Source organism: Taudactylus pleione, unplaced genomic scaffold (genome assembly GCF_031769625.1).
Source record: "Taudactylus pleione unplaced genomic scaffold, aTauple2 ptg000032l, whole genome shotgun sequence".
Lineage (NCBI taxonomy): Eukaryota > Metazoa > Chordata > Amphibia > Anura > Myobatrachidae > Taudactylus > Taudactylus pleione.
In genome coordinates this window covers 2,256,989-2,277,204 of record NW_028284434.1, presented here as the reverse complement: position 1 = coordinate 2,277,204, position 20,216 = coordinate 2,256,989, and the positions used below count along the sequence as shown (strand labels likewise).

Below are 20,216 nucleotides of genomic sequence, written 5' to 3'. Positions count from 1 at the left end.
GCCCGGGTTACATAGGGGGCATTAGGCCCAATTGAAGGGATCTGCCCCCCCCCCAAATAGGTGTGTGACCTGGGCATTAGGCCCAGGTCACTAAAGGGCAAATAGGTGGGTCCCCAGTAGTTGACCCACCAATTTGCCTTTTAGTGATCTGGGCCTAATGCCCAGGTCACTCATATTTGAGGGGCAGCTACCTCCACTGCATAAGGGGTTTGAGAGGTATATGGGGGACTCCTGGGGGCACTGCAGAGGGGAACTACTACTGGGGGCACTGCAGAGGGGGGCTATCACTGGGGGCACTGCAGAGTGGGGAATACCACTGGGGCACTGCAGAGGGGGGCTACTACTGTGGGCACTGCAGAGGGGGACTAAAGGGCATTAATGTGCGGCATCATGTGTAAAGGGCATTAATGTGCGGCATCATGTATAAAGGGCATTAATGTGCAGCATCATTTGTAAGGGGTATTACTGCATGGAATAATGTGTAAAGGCTGGGCATTGCTCTGTGGCATAATGTGTAAAGGCTGGGCATTGCTGTGTGGCATCATGTGTAAAGGGCATTAATGTGTGGCATAATGTGTAAAGACCAGGCATTTATCCTTTGATAAATATGCATATTACCTCCCCCCAGTGGTGCCTAACCCTAACCCCTTGCCCCCCTCCCCGTAGCCTAACCCTAATACACTCCGGGGGGTGCCTATCCCTAATCTACCCCCCAGGAGTTCATAAATCTAACCCCCCCCATTCTGGGGAAACTTAACATGCTTACCCAGGTATGGACGTTAGGGGTTCTTGCATCAGTATATGGACAGGTGGCATCCCATCCGCCAGCAATATAACTACATCCGCATATAAACACTTAAATTGCTGGTGGGATTATCTGCTAGGGGGCACCAGTCAAAATTTTGCCTAGGGCACCAAATTACCTAGGGCTGGCTCTTGGACAATGTAAACAAATAAAGCCTGCAGGTTTACTTCAGGGTCCAGTCTTCAACTCGGGAAACACCGGTTATTCCAGCTAGTAGAAAATAAAAATGTAAATTATTTCCTCTTGGTGATTATATCAAACATATATATATAACACCTCCACCTAACAGTTACTGTGATAGCACTGCTACATAATGAAAATGCTAAGGTGCGGTTTTGTTAAACACAAGGGTAATTTAATAAATATTAGACAACTCCAAATTAGGGAATAAATAATCTTCCTGTATCTTGACAAAACAAGCATTTTCAATAATAGATCTTGTCCTGTACCTGTGTAAGGATAAAAATCATTGTGTGAAGATTTATAAAGCTACTGAAATTCTTGGAGGCTTCAAAAAAATTGTAACTGGTTTGATTATTGTACTTAATATTGTTGTCTGTCTCTTAACTATTCCCCTATTAATTCATGAATTAGCAATTTAAGTAAATAATTGCTGAAAGACTGTAGAGGTTGTAAGATATCACTGCAGTTTGTTTGGACATCATATTTGAGCTTTGTTTGCTATCTAAAATAATAAAAAAAATATTATTATTTCACCATAGAAGTAAATGTACTAAATCTTTATAAAGCTCTTAACTATAGGAAATGATTGGGGGCAGGATTCATCAAATTGTGTATTCGATACCCATATCCCCCCAGATGTGGGGAATGGGAGACTAAAGAAGATTGTGACACTGGACTGGTATCATTACTGCCTGAGTGGTCCTAATATAATAGAAATATAATAGAAACATACAATGGGCACATTTTTCTATAATGAGCATGGGCCCCAGTATAATAGAAGACTGATGAGTATTATTGCTAAAATATCAAAATAAGTAAATTAAAAATACAGATCCAATTGTAAACTAAAGTTTAAAAGAATAAAACATTGATTACAAGCCATCATTTACCCCTTTAATATCAAACAAAATATTTTATCTTTGTTCCTGATTCGCCATAATGCAATGGGAAGAAAAACCTGTTTTTGTTCAACTGTAATCCAACATGAAATACAAATGTTTTGTACAGAAGGTTCGCATTGTGGGTGACGCTTAGCAAATGTTTCATTTCAATTTTTTCAAACAAACAAACAAACATTGCATGAAATGGAATGCAAGCTGTCATGTATTTAATGCTTGATGACTTAAACACTGTATAGGATAGTACTGTTTGCTAATGGTCCGGATACAGGTGCCGGGGTCCTTACCTGTTGGGATTTCGGCTCCGGTATTAAGACCGTCGGCATCCCGCACGCCGGGATGCCGACTACATCCCTTGCTAAATCCCGGCATGAGTGCTAAATTATATTGATTTATAATTGTGATGAATATAAATGATTTCTGATTTAATTTATTATTATTGTCTTAGACATCACTTTTAATAAGAAATCCATTCCAATCTGATATCTATTTCTAACAACTGTATCATTGCTATTTTTTGCAGCCATTTGCTCAAAGTGCAGCACCGATGCTTCCTGTACAAAAGTCATGTTGTCCTATAGATGTGTCTGCAATGAGGGATTCAGTGGTGATGGATATTCATGTGATGACATTAATGAATGTTACTATTATTATTACTGGACGGACCCTTGCAACCCTGGTTATTGCATCAATACTCACGGCTCATATGACTGTGAATGCTACTCTGGCTTCAAATCAGAAAATAAAACATGTGTCGATGTAGATGAGTGTTCAAACCCAGAACTAAATAGCTGCCATCCATTAGCCATTTGTTCTAATCACTATGGATCCTATTCATGCTCCTGCCCAGCTGGATATTTTGGAGATGGATATACTTATTGTGAGGTAGATGAATGCACAAGAGAGGTATGTGGGTTTGCTAGAGAATGCATTAAAGCCAAAGGTTCCCATACCTGCCTTGATCCGTGCTACAGCTATACTACACTAAATGAGCCTACCAGGAGCACATCATATAATTCTAACTACTACTGTTATTATTACTATTATTACTACTATTATTACTCTAGTTACTATTGTGGACGTTCTGACTATTACCTTACTGGATGGTACCGTTTTGAAGGCAGTGGGGGAATCCGCATTCCTGAGTTTTGTCCTGTTCAAGGTAGTTGCTACACCAGGAGCCCCATGTGGTTAAATAGTAAACATCCTGACCAATCAGATGGAATTGTAACTCAAACAGTTTGTACTTCATATTATGGTGATTGCTGCTACTGGACATCAACTATACAGATTAAAGCTTGTCCTGGGAATTATTATGTATACAAACTCAGTGGAACTCCAACCGACTATGCTGGATATTGTACAGGTAAGCACTGTAAAGTCATATACTGTATATTAATAAAGGTTACATGGAGTGAGCTTTTGTCCTAATATTTACTGGCTAGTGATGCAAATGTGAGAGAGATAACACTTCACTAGGGTGTCAATTATAGTACATCTATGCTAGACTAACACAGATAACAATATAGATCCTGATTCTGAGTTAAACGCATCTGCCACTGCTTTTCTGTATGGCTGTGGCAGCCTACTTATTAAAGAATGCTAATGCAATAATCCACACATATATGACAAAGATCTGTGTGTCTGCTTGTGGAAGCAAATCCCGCCCACTGTATTTACATCCGTAGCCACAACCACCACCATTTGTATCTGGACTTGCACCCACACCAAGCAAAAGATCTACTGTATTTGAAATAGGCATTTAATTTCTGTCCACACTCTATAAATGAGCACAGAAGCCGGCTCACAGACCCACAACACTCCCATGACACTCCTACTAGATGGAACAATTCCATGCTGTCCAGTTATCATTCAGAAGCACCCATTTCACAGAAAGTGTGGTCCAATGAAGGATGGATCAATCTAGACGCACTAATGAACCATGGACCTGATTCAACAAATACTGTAAGATAATCCTGAAGCAGCTGCAAATTTGCATGCAGCTGCTGTGCAAAGTATGCAAATGTTGCAGCTGCCGGGTTTTTATTGAGACATCCACCATTGGCTCCAGAGGCGCCTGTGTACAAATACAAATACACAGCTCGTTCACAGATCAGTCAATTATCAGACTTCTGAATAACCATATGGTCATGCAGAATGACCATGGGAGACACTAGAGCCATTTTTACTGCACACAGAATTGCAGTCGCAGGCACAGACATGCCCCACAAACAGCCACGACATGACTGTGTTTAAGTCATCACCTTCCCGTTACCACTCACAAATGGTCCCTGCCTGTCAATCATTCTGTAAATGAACCCTCACTGCAAGCAAAAACAACGAAAAACTAGATGCATGAGCAGATTACCGATAATTACTCAAACTGAGCAAACCTCACCATTGCCTCATCTCTGAATCAGGCCCTATATAGGTGTGTGTATGTATTATCCGATCCAAATGCACTCACCGATTTCTTACTGTGTCGCATGTGCCATATGCTGAAATCCACAATATCTGTCTCCATTTCCACTTGTATCTGATTCACAATCATGTCACTAATCCTCAGTTGTTCGCAAACTGTATTTACTAATATTTCTCTGTTTCTCTGCAAATTCTGCTGCCAGAGGTTATTCCACGCACAATAAACCCAAGAATGTACATGTCTCATCATGTGCCCTATACTTGGCTCCAACCCCGATGTTACAGACAGGCACAAACCCATACTTGCCTACTCTCCCAGAATGTTTAGGAGACTCCTGAATTTCGGGACGTTCCTTGAGTTACATCATTAGCGCTCTGCTCCCAACTGTGTGATGGCTCAATTTGTGGCACTGTGGAATTGGGAATATGATGATGCAAATTGCAGCCTACCATGTCCCCCGTGTATCACTTGGACCTCTCTCTGGTCCCTCCCAGAGGTGATATACTGTATACAAAGTAAATAAGTATGCATAAACCTCCAGCACAGATTTATGATTTATTTTGATTTATTTCATTAACAAAAAATATATAATTAAAAGTAACTACCGTACTAATAATCAGAGAAAAACTTACATTTGTGGCCAAAAGTCTGCCCCTTTTGCAGCCAGCAAAACGTGACTGGCCTGTTACAATGGAGAGAATTGGGAGGTACCGTATGCTGGTTTCTATGCAAAATACTAGATTTACATCTTCAGTCCCAATTAGAGATCAGTTCTGTAGCATGTGCTGTGCGAAAACATGCAACATACACACTACAAACAGGCACACATTCAATTATGCTTCAGTCCAAATGTCTGGGTCAAAACTATACTACACTTTTACATTTCATGTTTTCCCTGTTGTATTTGTGCTGGCAAAATCAATGATCATGTACTGTATAAATAGAACACATGGATGGAACAGTATCATTTACTGTTAAATTTTTCTTATTCTTTTATTTTCCATTTGTTCTGTACCAGATCATTGAAACAGTCAAATCTAAGTGGCAATTTTAGTTTGTGATTCAGTTATGTGTCTGTTTTTTTATTTTTATTAAATAAATATAATGATACAATATTTCCTTTCAGATCCAGCCATAGTGACAGATTCTAGCTCATGTGCTGATGATGAAGAGTTGAAATTGGTTGACGGACGATACAAATGCTACTGCAAAAGTACTGATGATGTATCTGGTATGTTCAAATGCATTTACTGTAAAGGACATACAGTAGGGTCTGAATCATTAAGGATCTCAATTGCGTTGGCAGCTCCGCAATCACACGCAGGTCTGCTGTGTAAATAGGCTAATGAATGCAATCGCAATGCCGTCGGCACAGGCAGCATAGAGACGCCGACTACCTCTATCTCGCATCCGTAATACCTTGTAGTTCTGGGTATACATCAGTATACCTTTGAGTAACATCTGCCCCTCACGCAGAATTACAGCAGCCCTGACCTCACTTAGAAATTGCTAACCTCGTTGCACGCAGAAAGTACTCTTACTTATAAGTTGTGTATGCAATCACAATGGCTAATTTATGCACGCCCATGCAACAGCATTCAAACAGTGTTTCGCTGCCCACCCCCCCCCCCAGTCACCACCCCAAAACACTCACTGCCTGTCGATCAGTCTGCGATGGCTCTATGTGGTCTGTGCGATCGCAGTGGTACAGTCGCACACGTGCACTGCGCATCAGGCTCACAGAACATAGTTTTAGGTATTACAATGCTTTGTCAAAGGCTGGTAGTATTGTTCTGGCTAATGTAGAAATGATCAGAGCTTCTATAAGGTATTACTGTGCCCAAGGCATTAGTTGAGGTTTGCTTCTTGTTAATAACAGTGATGTAACGACTAGATTTAAAGTGGCGATTTATTTAAGGCGAAACCAATCTGGTTTTGCCTTTAAAAAAAAATGCTGCTCTAAACTTAGAAGCTACAGTGCATTAGTGAAATCTCATCGCTGCCTACAAATGTAATCTTGCATTTGAATCTCAGTTGTAGCACTTAAACTAATTTGCATTAATGGGTGTGAACTATATGCTTTTGCCCAAGTCCAGTCCCTCCAAGAGGCACATTTGTGACTAAGGTAGAGCAAACGTGGGATATTAATAATAATAATAATAATAATAATAATAATAATAATAATAATAATAATGCAGCTTGTCGGTATGTGAATAAGAAGATGGCTTCTCTTAATCAGACAAAGATATTTAATAGGATAAAATAAATGCATATATAAAGGATATGCAGTACACTACAAACACATAGATGAACAATAAAAACATACAATTTAGCTTAGTTAAAACAGTATTGCTAGATGCTCAAACATAAAATGTAAGTGCAGTTGTTAAATTATTATTATTATTATTATTATTATTATTATTATTATTATTATTATTATTATTATCTCCTCAATCTACTTTTACAGCTTATTAGTTATATTATTATTATTTGTATATTTTAATATGATTAAATCACAATTTATATTTTCTTTTCGAACTGGGACTTGTTTTTAATTAAGTGCAGCACATGAGCACATCATATCGATGGTTAGATGAACTGCTGTACAGATAAAATGGCATAACAAAAAACAGAGAAAATCCCTGTACATATCACTTCTCAACATGTACAGTACTAAAGGATTTTCTCTGTCTTCCTCTTGGAGGGTGAAACAGAACAAAATTTTGTAAATATCCTGTAACGGCCACAATGAGATTATAGAGGGCACATTTTAACTGTAAAAGATATTGGTGTTAAGGGGTAGGTGTAACGGCGGGTAATGGCACAGTGCAGGGCACCCATGCATGAGGAGAGTGAGAAATAGGTACAGTATATAGGAGGATGGAGGTGGGGACCAAGATGAGTGAGATATTGGTTGAAGTGTGGAAATTATCATTCTGGGCTAAGGCTGAAGTGACTGCACAGGCAGCATTACTTAATGTGTGAGGAGATGGAAGAGGAGAGTACTGGGGGTAAAGGTGAGCAGTACATGAAAAAGCCTGTCATTATATCAGATGGGTACTAGTACTAGGGATTGGCATCAGCATTCCCAATAACTCAGCTCTGGGTTACATCCCCTAACCTCCCAATACTGACAGTGGGCAACTGGTAATTTTAATTATATGTAAAATTACTGTATATTAAAAATGTCTGCCCCCCTTCTCTCTTCAAACCCAATTTGCCTCTATCTCACTCCCCAGTCCATAGCTGCCCATCACCCCTCCCTCTCACCCCATAGCCTATCCCTTCTCTCTCTATCTCTCTTCCCAGACTGCTCTCTCCATATGCAGTAAGTGTGAAACAAATTAGGCATTGGGTATGGGATGCAGGCACTCAGGGTCACGGTGGTCAGAATCTCAATGCCGGAATCCTGACTGGGTGATAATCCCAACAGAAGGAGGTAAGTATGCTACCCTTCCCCTACCCCTAACTCTCCAGCCCCGCAACCTAAATGTAACTCCCCATAGCCCAAACCTAAACCTCCTCCCATGCAGCCTAAACCTAACTCTACCCCCAGTCTTACTCTAAAACTCCCCCTAACCCTGTTACTTACCTCTGGTATGCCGGTGGTCAGATTCTGACATGTTGGGATCTTGGCGCCGGCTTTATAAGTGCTGGAATATTAACCATATCCCTAGTTGAGATATGTTAAGGTTTTTGTATTGAAGTCCTATATTAGGTATGCATGAGCTGTGACTCATAAGAGTTGATTTAGTAACCCCCTTTTAATTGCACTGGTAAATATTGGTTGATTCAGCATGTTTTACCCTGTGGGTCATTCAGTTAATTCCTATGGAATTGTGCCATGTTACTTAGCAATCTTTTGCTACAGCTTTATACTTGAATTGTTCTTCTGGTCCTATTGCCCTTCTGGCTAAGATAGACATTTTGTAAGCTTTCTGCCTGCCACCTCTACAACCAGAGTCCTACAGATTTATGGGGTTCCCTCCCCCCTAACCCAAAAACTTACTTTCGGGATGTCGGCAGTCTGGATACCTGGCTTCTGACTGGTGTCAGGATTCCATTGTCGACATTCTGAGCAACGGAATCCTGACAGCTGGGACAGCCTGGCTCTGTGCAGAGCTAAGCAGCAGCAGCCTCAGATAGGAGGGCTGTACTTTTTCCTTCCCTAGCTGCCTAATGACAGTTCACACATACACACCTGCACAGAGAGCTCAACTGAAGAAGGGGGCACTGCAGAGTGCAGAGCTGGGGTGTCTGAGGTGACCCAGCAGAAGCTGGGTCCATTTACTAGTAAAAATAAAATTGTTGCCATTTCCCTTGTTTCTAGAAAATACTTAAACCAATACTATGACGTGAAGTGATAACACCTTGCCTGTGCTGCCCTTCTGTTATAATTCTCTATGCATACAGTTGCATTCGTCTGATGACACCTCATCAAGTGAAGAGATGTACACTTTGGCAGAACTCGAATGGTTGCTACCACAGAACTTATATATAAAATTAATGGATCTGTTTGTTCGTTTGTTTGATTGTTGACTGTCTGGTTATACATTCATACACCCTTGCACCGATTGAGATGAAATCAATGCAAGGTGACCCAGTTGGATTCTGGCCAAGTTTAAGGGGGTTTTACAGTCCCAGTCAGACCTCCCATTGGTGTATGCTGGGCAGAACTTTGATTCGGACAGCCTGTTCTGAGCCTTCCGATTGATGAATTTGGATGAAAACTTCACAGAGTGGTAACATTGGATCCAAGAAGACATAATAGGAGGTTGAGGTCCTTGTCAGAACTCCCATTGGTGTACACTGGGCAGAACTTGAACTGGGGACACTCGACAGAACTTTGACCCAGGGAGCCTATTCTGGCCCTTCCACTGGATGTATTTGGATGAAAACTTCACAGTGGGTTGGCAATTTGTCTAGGATGCCTACTGGAGTTGTTGGGGTCCCAGTTGGATCTTGCGGCAGAGTGTGACAGGCATAACTTTGACCCATGGAGCCTGCTCTGGGGCTTCCACTGGATGGATTTGGACAATATCACATAATTTAGATGAAAACTTCACAGAGTGGTAACATTGGATCCCAGAAGACATACTAGGGGGTTGATATCCCAGTGGACCTCCTGTTGGTGTATGCTGGGAAAAATGTTGAACCAGGGAGCCTGTTCTGAGCCTTCCACTGGATGGATTCAGATGAAAACTTCACAGAGGGGTGGCAATTGGCCTGAAATGCCTTATAGTTGTTCTGGAATGCCAAACTTAATAACTTGAAAATGAGGTCCCCATTGGACCTCCTGTTGGTGTATGCTGGGCAGAACTTTAACCCAAGGAGACTGTTCTGGGCCTTCCAATGGATGGATTTGGATGAAAACTTCACAGAGGGGTGGCAATAGATCTGGAGTGCCTGCCAATTGGTCTGAGATGCCTAACTTAATAACTTGAAGTTTAGGTCCCAGTCGCACCTCCCTTTGGTGTATGTTGGGCAGATCTTTGTCACGGGGAGCCTTTTCAGGGCCTTCCATTGGATGGATTTGGATGAAAACATCACAGAGGGGTGGCACTTGGTGTGTGATGCCTACCTTCAACAACTAAATCTAGGCAATACTGGGTACTTCAGCTAGTATTTAATATATGGTGCGTTTAGGAAATGGGTGGAGTGGGGAGTAGATAGAGGGTAAGGAATCATGTGAAAGAGGAACTAATCTAAAATGTTGTTGATGTTATTGCTAGAAGGTGAGCTTCAGTGCTTACATTCATTTGACAGTCAGCACATCTTATTTTTTCTTTCACTCACCTGTTCTTTGGAAGATGCATTAGGTATGAGGAAGCATAATTCAAAATATCTCTCTGTCACTGAATCAGTATATACAATGCCCAATGTACATGTTCTTTTAACTTATTTTTTGTTTTATGTTTTAGTCCTGTACACATTGCGCTACACTCAGCAAACCCAGTTCTATTTTATTATACAAAGAGTTACATAAAAATGGAAAGGATTTTATTTTGATTTCATTATGCCTTGCAGAGTGTAAGAAACAAAGAATGCTAAGTATTCCTATTGGGAGAAAAGTTGTCAGAAATACAATTTTAAAATGGCCTCACAATATTGTGCTTCCTTTTTCTAGCTGTACAAGACCTGCGCCCTCAGCTAATATGTGGTAGTCAGGAAATACAAGCTTCCTTCAAGGAGTGTCAACTAAAACAGTTCAATTTGAACACCAAAAATGTGCACCTGAGAGACAAGAGCTGTGTAGGATTTTCTGATTTCAACATGACAAATACAATATCTGTGGTATCCATCTTAAAAAATGGAGTGTGTGGAAATGAGTTGGTGGTAAGTGTTTCCAATGGATTTCAAATAACATATGATTACCAAAGCACATTCAGCATAAGGTCTTCATTTTGTGTCCCTCTAGTACCCTTGTTTTGTGTCATCCCAGCCCCACTTGCTACCACCATCACTGTGACAATTACCTCCAAACATTACTGTTACGTATCTCTAATAACTAAATCACTTTTATCTGATTTAAAAAATAAAAAAAGAACTTACTTAAGCAGATTTGCAAATTTTTTGAACTTCTTTTAGAATATATTACAGAGAAAGTTCCCATAGGGCAAATGCTGAGGTGTAATGACTAAATTTGCAAAATTCAAGGCTCATCCAATACTGTCCAATGCATCATTGAGCTGTAGGTGGTGAGGCCATAACAACACGATTCACCAGGAACTTCTGGAAGAGTAGGCCTGTAGGTACTTAAGTACTTTTTCTAACACGAGTGGACACAGACAATTATATTTCATTTGTACACTATGGGCCTGATTCAGACCCATTCATTAGGCTGCGGTCTCACGCAGCCTGACGATTTTGTGATCTGCACATGCTTATGCATCGCAGTCAGGGGCTGGCTGGCAACTTTCAGCCTGGGGGGGGCAAACAAGAGCAAGTGGCCCAGCTTTTCTTGTCTACAATTTATAAAATGGGCGTGACAATAGTGTTGGTGTGTACCACAGGCTGATGTAAAGTAAACTACTACATGCATGATTTTTTAACCTATATGGTACGCATAATAATTACCTTTTTTTTCTCTTCAATGAAACTGAATTAATTACACTATAAGGCACTTGTTTTTGACCTTTTGATATATATATATATATATATAATTATATATATATATATAGAACATTTTGGAGTGCCGGCCTGTTGCTTTGTATCATATATATATATATATATATATATATATATATATATACAGTGCTTGAAGTGTGCCGGTATCAAATGGTATGTCATACTGGCACTTCACTTCGGCACCTGTCTGGCACTTTCCCATCGCCGGTCAACAAGTGGCTGCTTCCTGCTTGTTTAAATTTGGCTCCGCCCACAAGTCAATCATTATTATTAATATTTTACTTATATGGCGCCACAAGTGTTCCGCAGCACCTTACAAAGTACATAAACAGATAATTTTACAAGTGACTTACAGTACAATACAATATAGGACAAGGACATGGATAATATACATTTCTACATTAGTGAACATAACACCTAGATATGCAACAGAGCATAAGCAACCAAGTGTTAGGTGCCCTGGTGGGGTGTAAGAAGTAGATGAAAGTAAAGTAAGGAGAAGTATAAGAGGGTAGCGGCCCTGCTCGTAAGAGCTTACATTCTAAAGGGGAGGGGTAGATAAACAGGTGTTGCACAGATGTGGTAAACAGGGAGGAAGGAGCGTGTTGCAGCAAATTAGGATGGGAGCTGGAAGGCTTTAATGAAGTAGTGGGTCTTGAGAGCCCATTTTGAAGGATTGTAAAGAGGAGGAGAGTCTGAGAGGGAGAGAGTTCCAAAGGTTGGGAGCAGCATGGGCAAAATCTTGGAGGCAGGAGTGGGAGGAAGTAATCAGTTGGCATGAGAGGCAGCGTGCATTAGTTGAACAAAGAAGGCGGACAGGAGAGTGGAGGGAGATGAGGTCAGAGATATAAATGGGAGAGGAATGGGTGAGGACTTTGTAAGCGAGTATGAGAATCTTGAATTGGGTTCTAAAAGGGAAGGGGAGCCATTGGAGGGCTTGTAGGAGAGAGGTGGCAGATGTAGAGCATTTGGAGAGGAAGATGAGTCGAGCAGCAGCATTGAGGACAGACTGGAGAGGAGAGAGATGGGAGTTGGGGAGGCCAGATAGGAGGAGGTTATAGTAGTCCAATCTGGATATGACCAGTGAGTGTATGAGGGTTTTGGTGGCATCCTGATTGAGAAAGGGTATAATCTTAGAAATATTTTTGAGATGGAAATGACAGGACTGTGAGATGCTCTGGATATGTGGTTTGTAGGAGAGGGAGGAGTCCAGGATAACTCCAAGACAGTGCACTTTGGGGCTAGAAGAGATAGTTGTGCCATCAATTGTTAAATAAATAGTGGGAAGTGAGGTTATGTTTGAGGGTGGGAAATGATTAGCTCAGTCTTAGACATATTAAGTTTAAGAAATCACTTGGATATCCAGGAAGAAATAGCAGAGAGACAGTTGGAGATACGGGTGAGGAGAGATGGGGAGAGGTCAGGGGAGGAAAGGTCTGAGTATCATCAGCATAGAGATTATAATGGAGGTCAAAAGAGCTTATGAGTTCACCTAGAGAGGACATATAGAGGTAGAATAGTAGAGGTCCAAGAACATAACCTTGGGGACCACCTACTGTAAGAGGCTTTGGTGGGGAAGAGAAGTCATGAGAAGAGACAGAGAAGGACCAGTCAGAGAGGTAGAAGGACAGCCAGGAGAGAGAAGTGTCATGTAGACCAAGGGAGTGAAGTATTTGCAGCAGGAGAGGGTGGTCAACAGTGTCAATGGCAGCAGAGAGGTCAAGGAGAATAAGCAGAGAGTATTGGCCCTTGGATTTGGCAGCAAGGAGGTCATTGCTGACTTTTGAGGGCAGTTTCAGTGGAGTGGAGAGAACAGAAGCCAGACTGAAAAGGATAAAGGAGGGAGTGGGAGGAGAGAAAGGTGGTAAGGTAGACAATACGCTCAAGGAACTTGGAGGCAAAAGGGAGGAGAGAGATGGGATGGTAGTTGGAGAGAGTGTTAGGATCAAGGGTAGGTTTTTCAAGAATGGGGGAGAAAAGGGCATGTTTGAATGCGGAAGGAAAAGTGCCAGATGAGAGGGAGAGATTGAGTAGGTGGGCAAGATGGGAACAGGCACAAGGAGAGAGGTAGTGGAGGAGACGTGAAGGGGTAGGGTCAAGGGGGGAGGTGGAAGGAGGGGAGGACCGGATGAGAGCCATGACTTCCACTCCAGATACAGGGGAGAAGGATGTCAGAGTTGGTGAAATGGATGGAGATGGGTGTTCCAGGAAAGTATGAGGTAAAGAGCAAGGGGGCTGGTGGGATATGATAAACTGACATATGGAATCAATTTTAGATATAAAACAGGTACCAAAGTCAAGGGCAGTGAGTAAGGAGGAGAGACGAGGAGGGGGTGGACAGAGGAAGGAGTTGAAGGTGATGAAGAGATGCTGGGGATTTGAAGACTGGAAAGAGATTATGTTCTTGAAATAGGACTGTTAAGAGAAGGAAAGGGCAGCACTGTAGGATGAGAGCATAAATTTGAAGTAGAGAAAATCTGCCTTAGAGCGCGATCTTCTCCACTGTCGCTCGACGGTTCTTGAACACTTTTGCAGATATCTGGTGGATTTGGAATGCCAAGGTTTTAGTGTGGATCTGCGAGGGTGAGTACTGATTGCCGGATCAACAGAGTCCAGAGCAGAAGTAATGGAAGGCATTGTATATGGAAGCCGCTTGTTCAGGGCAGGAGAGAGAATAGGGGAGAGAATCGAGTCAAGCAGGGAAGATAAAGAAATGGCATTGATAGCCTCAGTGTTACGCTTAGTGATGGTGGCTTTAGGAGGTAGAGAAGAGAAAGGAGAGAGATAGGTTAAAAGAGAGAAGCTGATTGTCAGAGAGGGGAAATGGGGAGTTGGGAAGGACTAGATCAAGGAGGTCCATTGATTGGGAAAGACCAAATGAAGATGTGAGGGTAAGGAGTTTGGAGGCAGAAGATTCTGTGGGAATATCAATTGGAATATTGAAGTCACCAAGGATAATGGAGGGGAGGTCAGAGGAGAGAAAGTGAGGGAGCCAGGAAGCAAAGTTGTCAAGGAACTTAGAGATGGCCAGGGGGATGGTAAATGACAGCTACTCGCAGGTTTACTGGTTGGAAGAGGTGTATAGCATGAATCTCAAATGTAGTGAATGTAAGGAATGGTTCAGAGGGTAGGAGTTGGTAGGAGTAACCTGGGGATAGAAGGACCCCCACACCACCACCATGGCAACCCTCAGGCTGTGGGGTGTGAGAGAAGGTGAGGCTCCCTGAAGAAAGAGCTGCAGGGGAAGTGGTGTCAGAGTGTGAAATCCAGATTTCAGTAATGGTTAGGAGATGCAAGTTTTTGGAAATGAAAAGGTCATGGGTGGGAACCAGGTTATTACAGACTGATCTGGCATTCCTTGTGATTCAATGCAAGTTTAATAATAGTGAATATTTTCCTTGATAGCCTTATTTGTGACTATCATATACATACTTGTATAATCAGATACTCTAATTGTATGTGATACATGTTGGATAGTATAACCTACTATCACATTGTGACGTAGATTTAGGGGGTACTCATGTGCCGCTTTTTTAATCACATTTCTTTATTTCATATTCACCTCTATATTTTTTAATCCATTTTCGCTGCTCTTCTTAATATTCATTAATAAAAGTTACATTTTAATATTCAATTATGTGCACCAACAGGGACATTTCATTCCTTTTCTCTTCTTTTTTGGCAACTATATTGTAGATGTCCTTGGTAGCACCCCTCATTTGATGATTTTGATTTTTGGAAAATATAAATGTGAGGGTCTTTTCTCCTCTTTAGGAGCTATTCTTGTGCGACTAGATATTTGTTAGTCTGAGCATTCCAGAGGGCACAAGATAGAGGGACAATGTTTATGGGAGAGATGTGAATGAGATTATCAGGGTTGCTGTGACGAGAAGGTGAGATTAATTTGGGTGACCGAGATGAATGTAGTGGAGAGATTGTGCGAGCACCAGTGTTGGGAAGGGAACCTGAAGGTGGTGGGCAGGGAAGGAGTTTAATGAGATGTGGTTGGAAGTGGGGTGACATGGCATGGAGAGGAGGCTTGGAGGAAAGATTAGCGCTGGGGTAGTAGGACAAAGGTGGGGTAAAATAGAACAAATGTTGAGTAATGGGAGAGGAGAGGGAGGCAGACAGAGGAGGGGAGATAAAGAAAGGAGGAGGTGGAGGAGATTAGGGGGGAAATGATAAAGGTGGAAAGAGGGGGTAAAGCAGAGGATCAGGTAGACGCTAAGTGGAGGAGGTATTGGATGAAAACATAGTCATGATGTGGCTGGGTTGAGTTTGGGGAGGAAATCTAGAGGAAGGAATAAAGTATGAATGTGAGAGAAAGTGCAGGAGATTTGCAGAGAAGCAAGTAAAAGTACAGTGGAAGAAGGTGTATCTGCAATTACAAAAGGTTATAATTGAGTGAACGAAAAATGGAAATTTAGTGGGGAAGAAATGGAATATTAAAGTAAACTATATTAGAAGACAGATGACAGGCTTGGGAAATAATTAAGGCAGAAAGAAAGTATTTCTAAGAGATAAACTGATATTGGCACAGATACAGTACATTATGATTTTAAATATTTGTGAAACCAGAGAGCCAGCACAAATATTATCAAGTAATGTGACAAATTCTTACAGTGAGCAAACAGAGGGCCTGATTCAGAGCTGAATGCTCTGAGCAGAGCGCTTGCTCTGAATCAGGGCCCTCCTCCATGAAAATGGAGCGTCCACCTGGACGCTCATATAGCTTTGGGTCACCACCCACAGCATATACGAGCGTCCAAAAAGATGGTCGCGATGGTCTTGACCATCGCGACCATCGGACTTGCGAAGGAGACCCTGCGGTCGGGTCTCCCAGCCGCAAGCCCAGGAGTGATTTTGGCTCTATCAGAGCCAAAATCACTCCCACTGACATCACTAGTGATGTCAGTGGGGCTGGCTCCAGATGGTAGGCGTTCCCTTGGGAACGCCTCTGTCTGGCAGGCACGCCCCCGGCACGCCCACCAAAGGGGGCGTGCTGTCAATCAACATCGACTGCACGCCCCCTTTGCTGCGAGACCCCGAGCGATGGAAAGTCCGACGCTCGTTGGGTCTCGCGCATGCGCACAACGGAGCTCCCTCCATCGTGCGCATGCGCAGTGGGGAACATCGACCCACTTGTGAGCGTACTGCCGCTCGCGAGTGGGTCTGAATGACCCCCAGAGTCCAGTGATTAATGTCCAGGTTAAGCAGACATCAGTTGCTTGTAGAGAAGAGATTGTGAATTTATATATCTTGTTTATACTTTGTCCAAATGTTATGGTTTTTGTATGGTTTGAGGTTAGAGTGGTCTCCTTCTGTTTGACTTCTGTTTAATGCTGGTATAACACCAACATTTGGTTAAAGTGCACTTGTAAAATTATGCACCTGCAGCCTTCCAATGGAACTTAAATAGTGAATGCTGGAATGTGTATGCAATGATTCATAGAGTGTAAGCTCCACTGGGGCAGGGACTGATATGAATGGTAAGATATTCTCTGTAAAGTGCTGCAGAATATGTGTGTGCTATATAAATAACTGGTAATAAATAAATAAATGATTACAATCAACCCCCAATAACCTCCCACTAAAATAGCTAGTAATAAAATTCCTAACACAAACAAACAAGGAATACCACAAAGCTAAGATGAACTTGGCCTAGTTATCAACACACTGTGCAGATAGTTTAAAATGAGACATTCTGCAGCAACAATGGAATTTAGATTGATATACATAGTAATCAGTAGATTATTGCAAACATCAGAATAAACTTGCATCAATGTTTGATTTAGATATACCTAGTAATCAGTAGATTATTGCAAACATAAGAATAAATTTGCATCAATGTTTGGTTTAGATATACCTAGTAATCAGTAGATTATTGCAAACATCAGAATAAACTTGCATCAATGTTTGGTTTAGATATACCTAGTAATCAGTAGATTATTGCAAACATCAGAATAAACTTGAATCAATGTTTGGTTTAGAAATACCTAGTAATCAGTAGATTATTGCAAACATCAGAATAAACTTGCATCAATGTTTGGTTTAGATATACCTAGTAATCAGTAGATTATTGCAAACATCAGAATAAATTTGCATCAATGTTTGGTTTAGATATACCTAGTAATCAGTAGATTATTGCAAACATCAGAATAAACTTGCATCAATGTTTGGTTTAGATATACCTAGTAATCAGTAGATTATTGCAAACATCAGAATAAACTTGCATCAATGCTTGGTTTATATATACCTAGTAATCATGGCTCGCAGAGCGGCAGCCAATCAGGGGCAGCCGGAGGCATACTGGCACTCGGCCAGCGCTGCGACTATCACTGTACCAGTGCTGGTCACTGAGCAGCTGCGTGTTTAAATTTGGCACCGGCCATGAGCCAATCACGGTTCACAGACCGGCAGCCAATCAGTGGCCACCCCTGATTGGCTGCTGGTCCACGAGCTGTCATTTGTTCATGGCTGGTGCCAACAAGGACACAGGTTGGGGAATGGCCCAGGGAAGGGAGTGCCGTGACCACGGTCACCAGAGCAGAGCAGGGTGAGGTGGGCGGTGTGCTGCAGTGTGAAATATGCTGTGTGCTATGTTGTGTGGTGTGCTGTGCTGTGACTGTGAGGGATGGTGTGCTGTTGGTAGGAGGAAGTGGGGATTTGGAAGTATCAAAGCTCAGGATTTGTGCCTGCCTAAGTAAATCCCCCCTGATATTTCCATACCCCACTTCAAAATTTCCACTTTGACCACAAATACACACACACACATACAGACACACTTAACAGCACACACATATTTTAAATAACAAAACTAAGCCCCCCTGCAAAGTGTGTGTGTGTATATATATATATATATATGCCCTACTCCACCCTCCACCTACCTACATGGTATGGGTGTAGAATACAGGAAGCAGGCTGTCCTCCACTGTGAGGCACTCATCTCTGCCCTCTATGACTCTCCTTCATGGGTGCCATTAATTGTATTTATTTCATACAACTCTTCTTAGGTTCTTCCCACTCCCCAAATAAGTGATCACAGTGCACGTGCGCCTGACAGTCTTTGTGATTGGGAAGAGATTGCCCTGAGCACACAGACTGCCTGCTAGTTTGACTGACAGAATGTGCCATTTGTGGGTGGTGATAGGGGTAGGTCCTTGACAATGGGGGAGTGGTGGTACAAATGCAGATGTGCCTTGGCGTTAAAACGGCGTTCTTAGGGCGTGCATGATTAAGACGGAGCATCATTGTCAGAGCCGTAACTAGACTTTTTGGGCCCTGTGCCAGAAAGAGCATTGGCGCCCCCTCATTTTTCAAAGGGACATAATGCACCCAAAAAAGGGCCATGGCTTCATGGGGAAGGGCCAGGGAAGAGATAGGAGAGGCCAGGAGAAGCTTTGGATGAAATAAGAGGAAGCTACAAGCATGAATGATAATAAACAGAAATTTGACAGGCCCAAACAACGCCCCCTGCCCTGTGGTGCCCTGTGCGATGGCCCCGGCCGCACTACCCTAGCTACGGCCCTGATCATTGTACATGTAATCTGGCTGTTTAAATCCCTACAGCACTCACAGTGCTTGCGGTAGGGTAGGGTAAGCCACAAGCACTGCATTTGCAGTCGATGGTGCTTGATGTTACCGATTGTTATATACACTTCCTGGAGATGACATGTGCTGCGAAGGGAAAGTGGACGTCAAAAGACTGGCTTGCGATCGCACTGCCGGTGCATGCTAAGCCATAGTGGACATCCTCTTGTCTTGCAGCACAATCGCTGCCTATGTATATATTATCAGCTGAGCAGCAATGCGTGAACGCATCTAACGAGCGAGTCTGAATCGGGGCCTGTGTTCCCAGTTTAAAATTCCTTTGTCTCTGTGAGTCACCCACTTTCTGTCTTCTTACATTCTGGGTCTGAGACATGGCTTTTTCTAATTTTTTGCAGACCATACTTGCCTACTCTACTGGGAATGTCCAGAAGACTCTTGAATTATACAGAGGGCCTGATTCAGAGCCGGACACTATTTGCGGACGCTCATTCAGAAAAAGGGGCTGGCTATTTAAATTGAGCGCTCGCTCTTTGCGGTCTGTTGACGCCTCTATGTCTGAGCGAGTGAACGAAACATGCGCTCGCTATTTTGTAAAGACGCCCCTTGGCCACTCGCATGATACGTCATCTCCGCTATTTATTAGATTAATCGAGTACATCGAAAGGCATATGAACTGCTCGCTATTCTTGTGGTAGCATTTTCCTACCGCAATCATGCGAGCAGTTCAGGCTAAGAGACAACCAAGTGACGTGGTCGATGACGCTGCTTTGTTAATTATGCACACCCTTAAAACGCCCGTTTTGACTGTTTGGCACACCTGCGTTTGGATCTCCACTCCCCGTTTTCAAGCACCTTCCCCTGTTACCACCCACAAATGCCTCATCCTGTCACTCAAATTAGCAGGCATTCGCTATTTTGCGAGCGCACGATTTCCGGCCGCACTGACTGGTTGGCGCATGTGCATTACGAGTTACGACCGATATGCTTGCGCAGATGTGCGAACATCGCTCGGAGCGAGCGAGTGGCCGTTTACGAGCAGCTCTGAATCAGGCCCAGAGCCCTCCCAGACTCCCAGGAGAGCAGACCACCCTCCCATATTCCACTTTCTTTTCTTGTAAAGTGGGCATGGTTGGCCCTTGACATGATTTGCATCATCAATCCTCAACTCCACTGTGTACGGATGTATATGTTTTAATACTCAAGAATGGGCAGAACCTGATGATACAAA

General features: G+C 42.6%; 1 protein-coding gene across 1 annotated transcript in view; it reads left to right on the top strand.

The window, feature by feature from the left end:
• Nucleotides 1-20,216, top strand: part of LOC148538908 (uromodulin-like) — a 202,808-nt gene that overhangs the window by 141,495 nt on the left and 41,097 nt on the right. Inside the window, exons 10-12 of the mRNA XM_088451929.1 lie at nt 2,411-3,253; nt 5,436-5,540; nt 10,437-10,645. Coding sequence (XP_088308055.1) covers nt 2,411-3,253; nt 5,436-5,540; nt 10,437-10,645 — 1,157 coding nt within the window. The remainder of the gene's footprint in view (nt 1-2,410; nt 3,254-5,435; nt 5,541-10,436; nt 10,646-20,216) is intronic.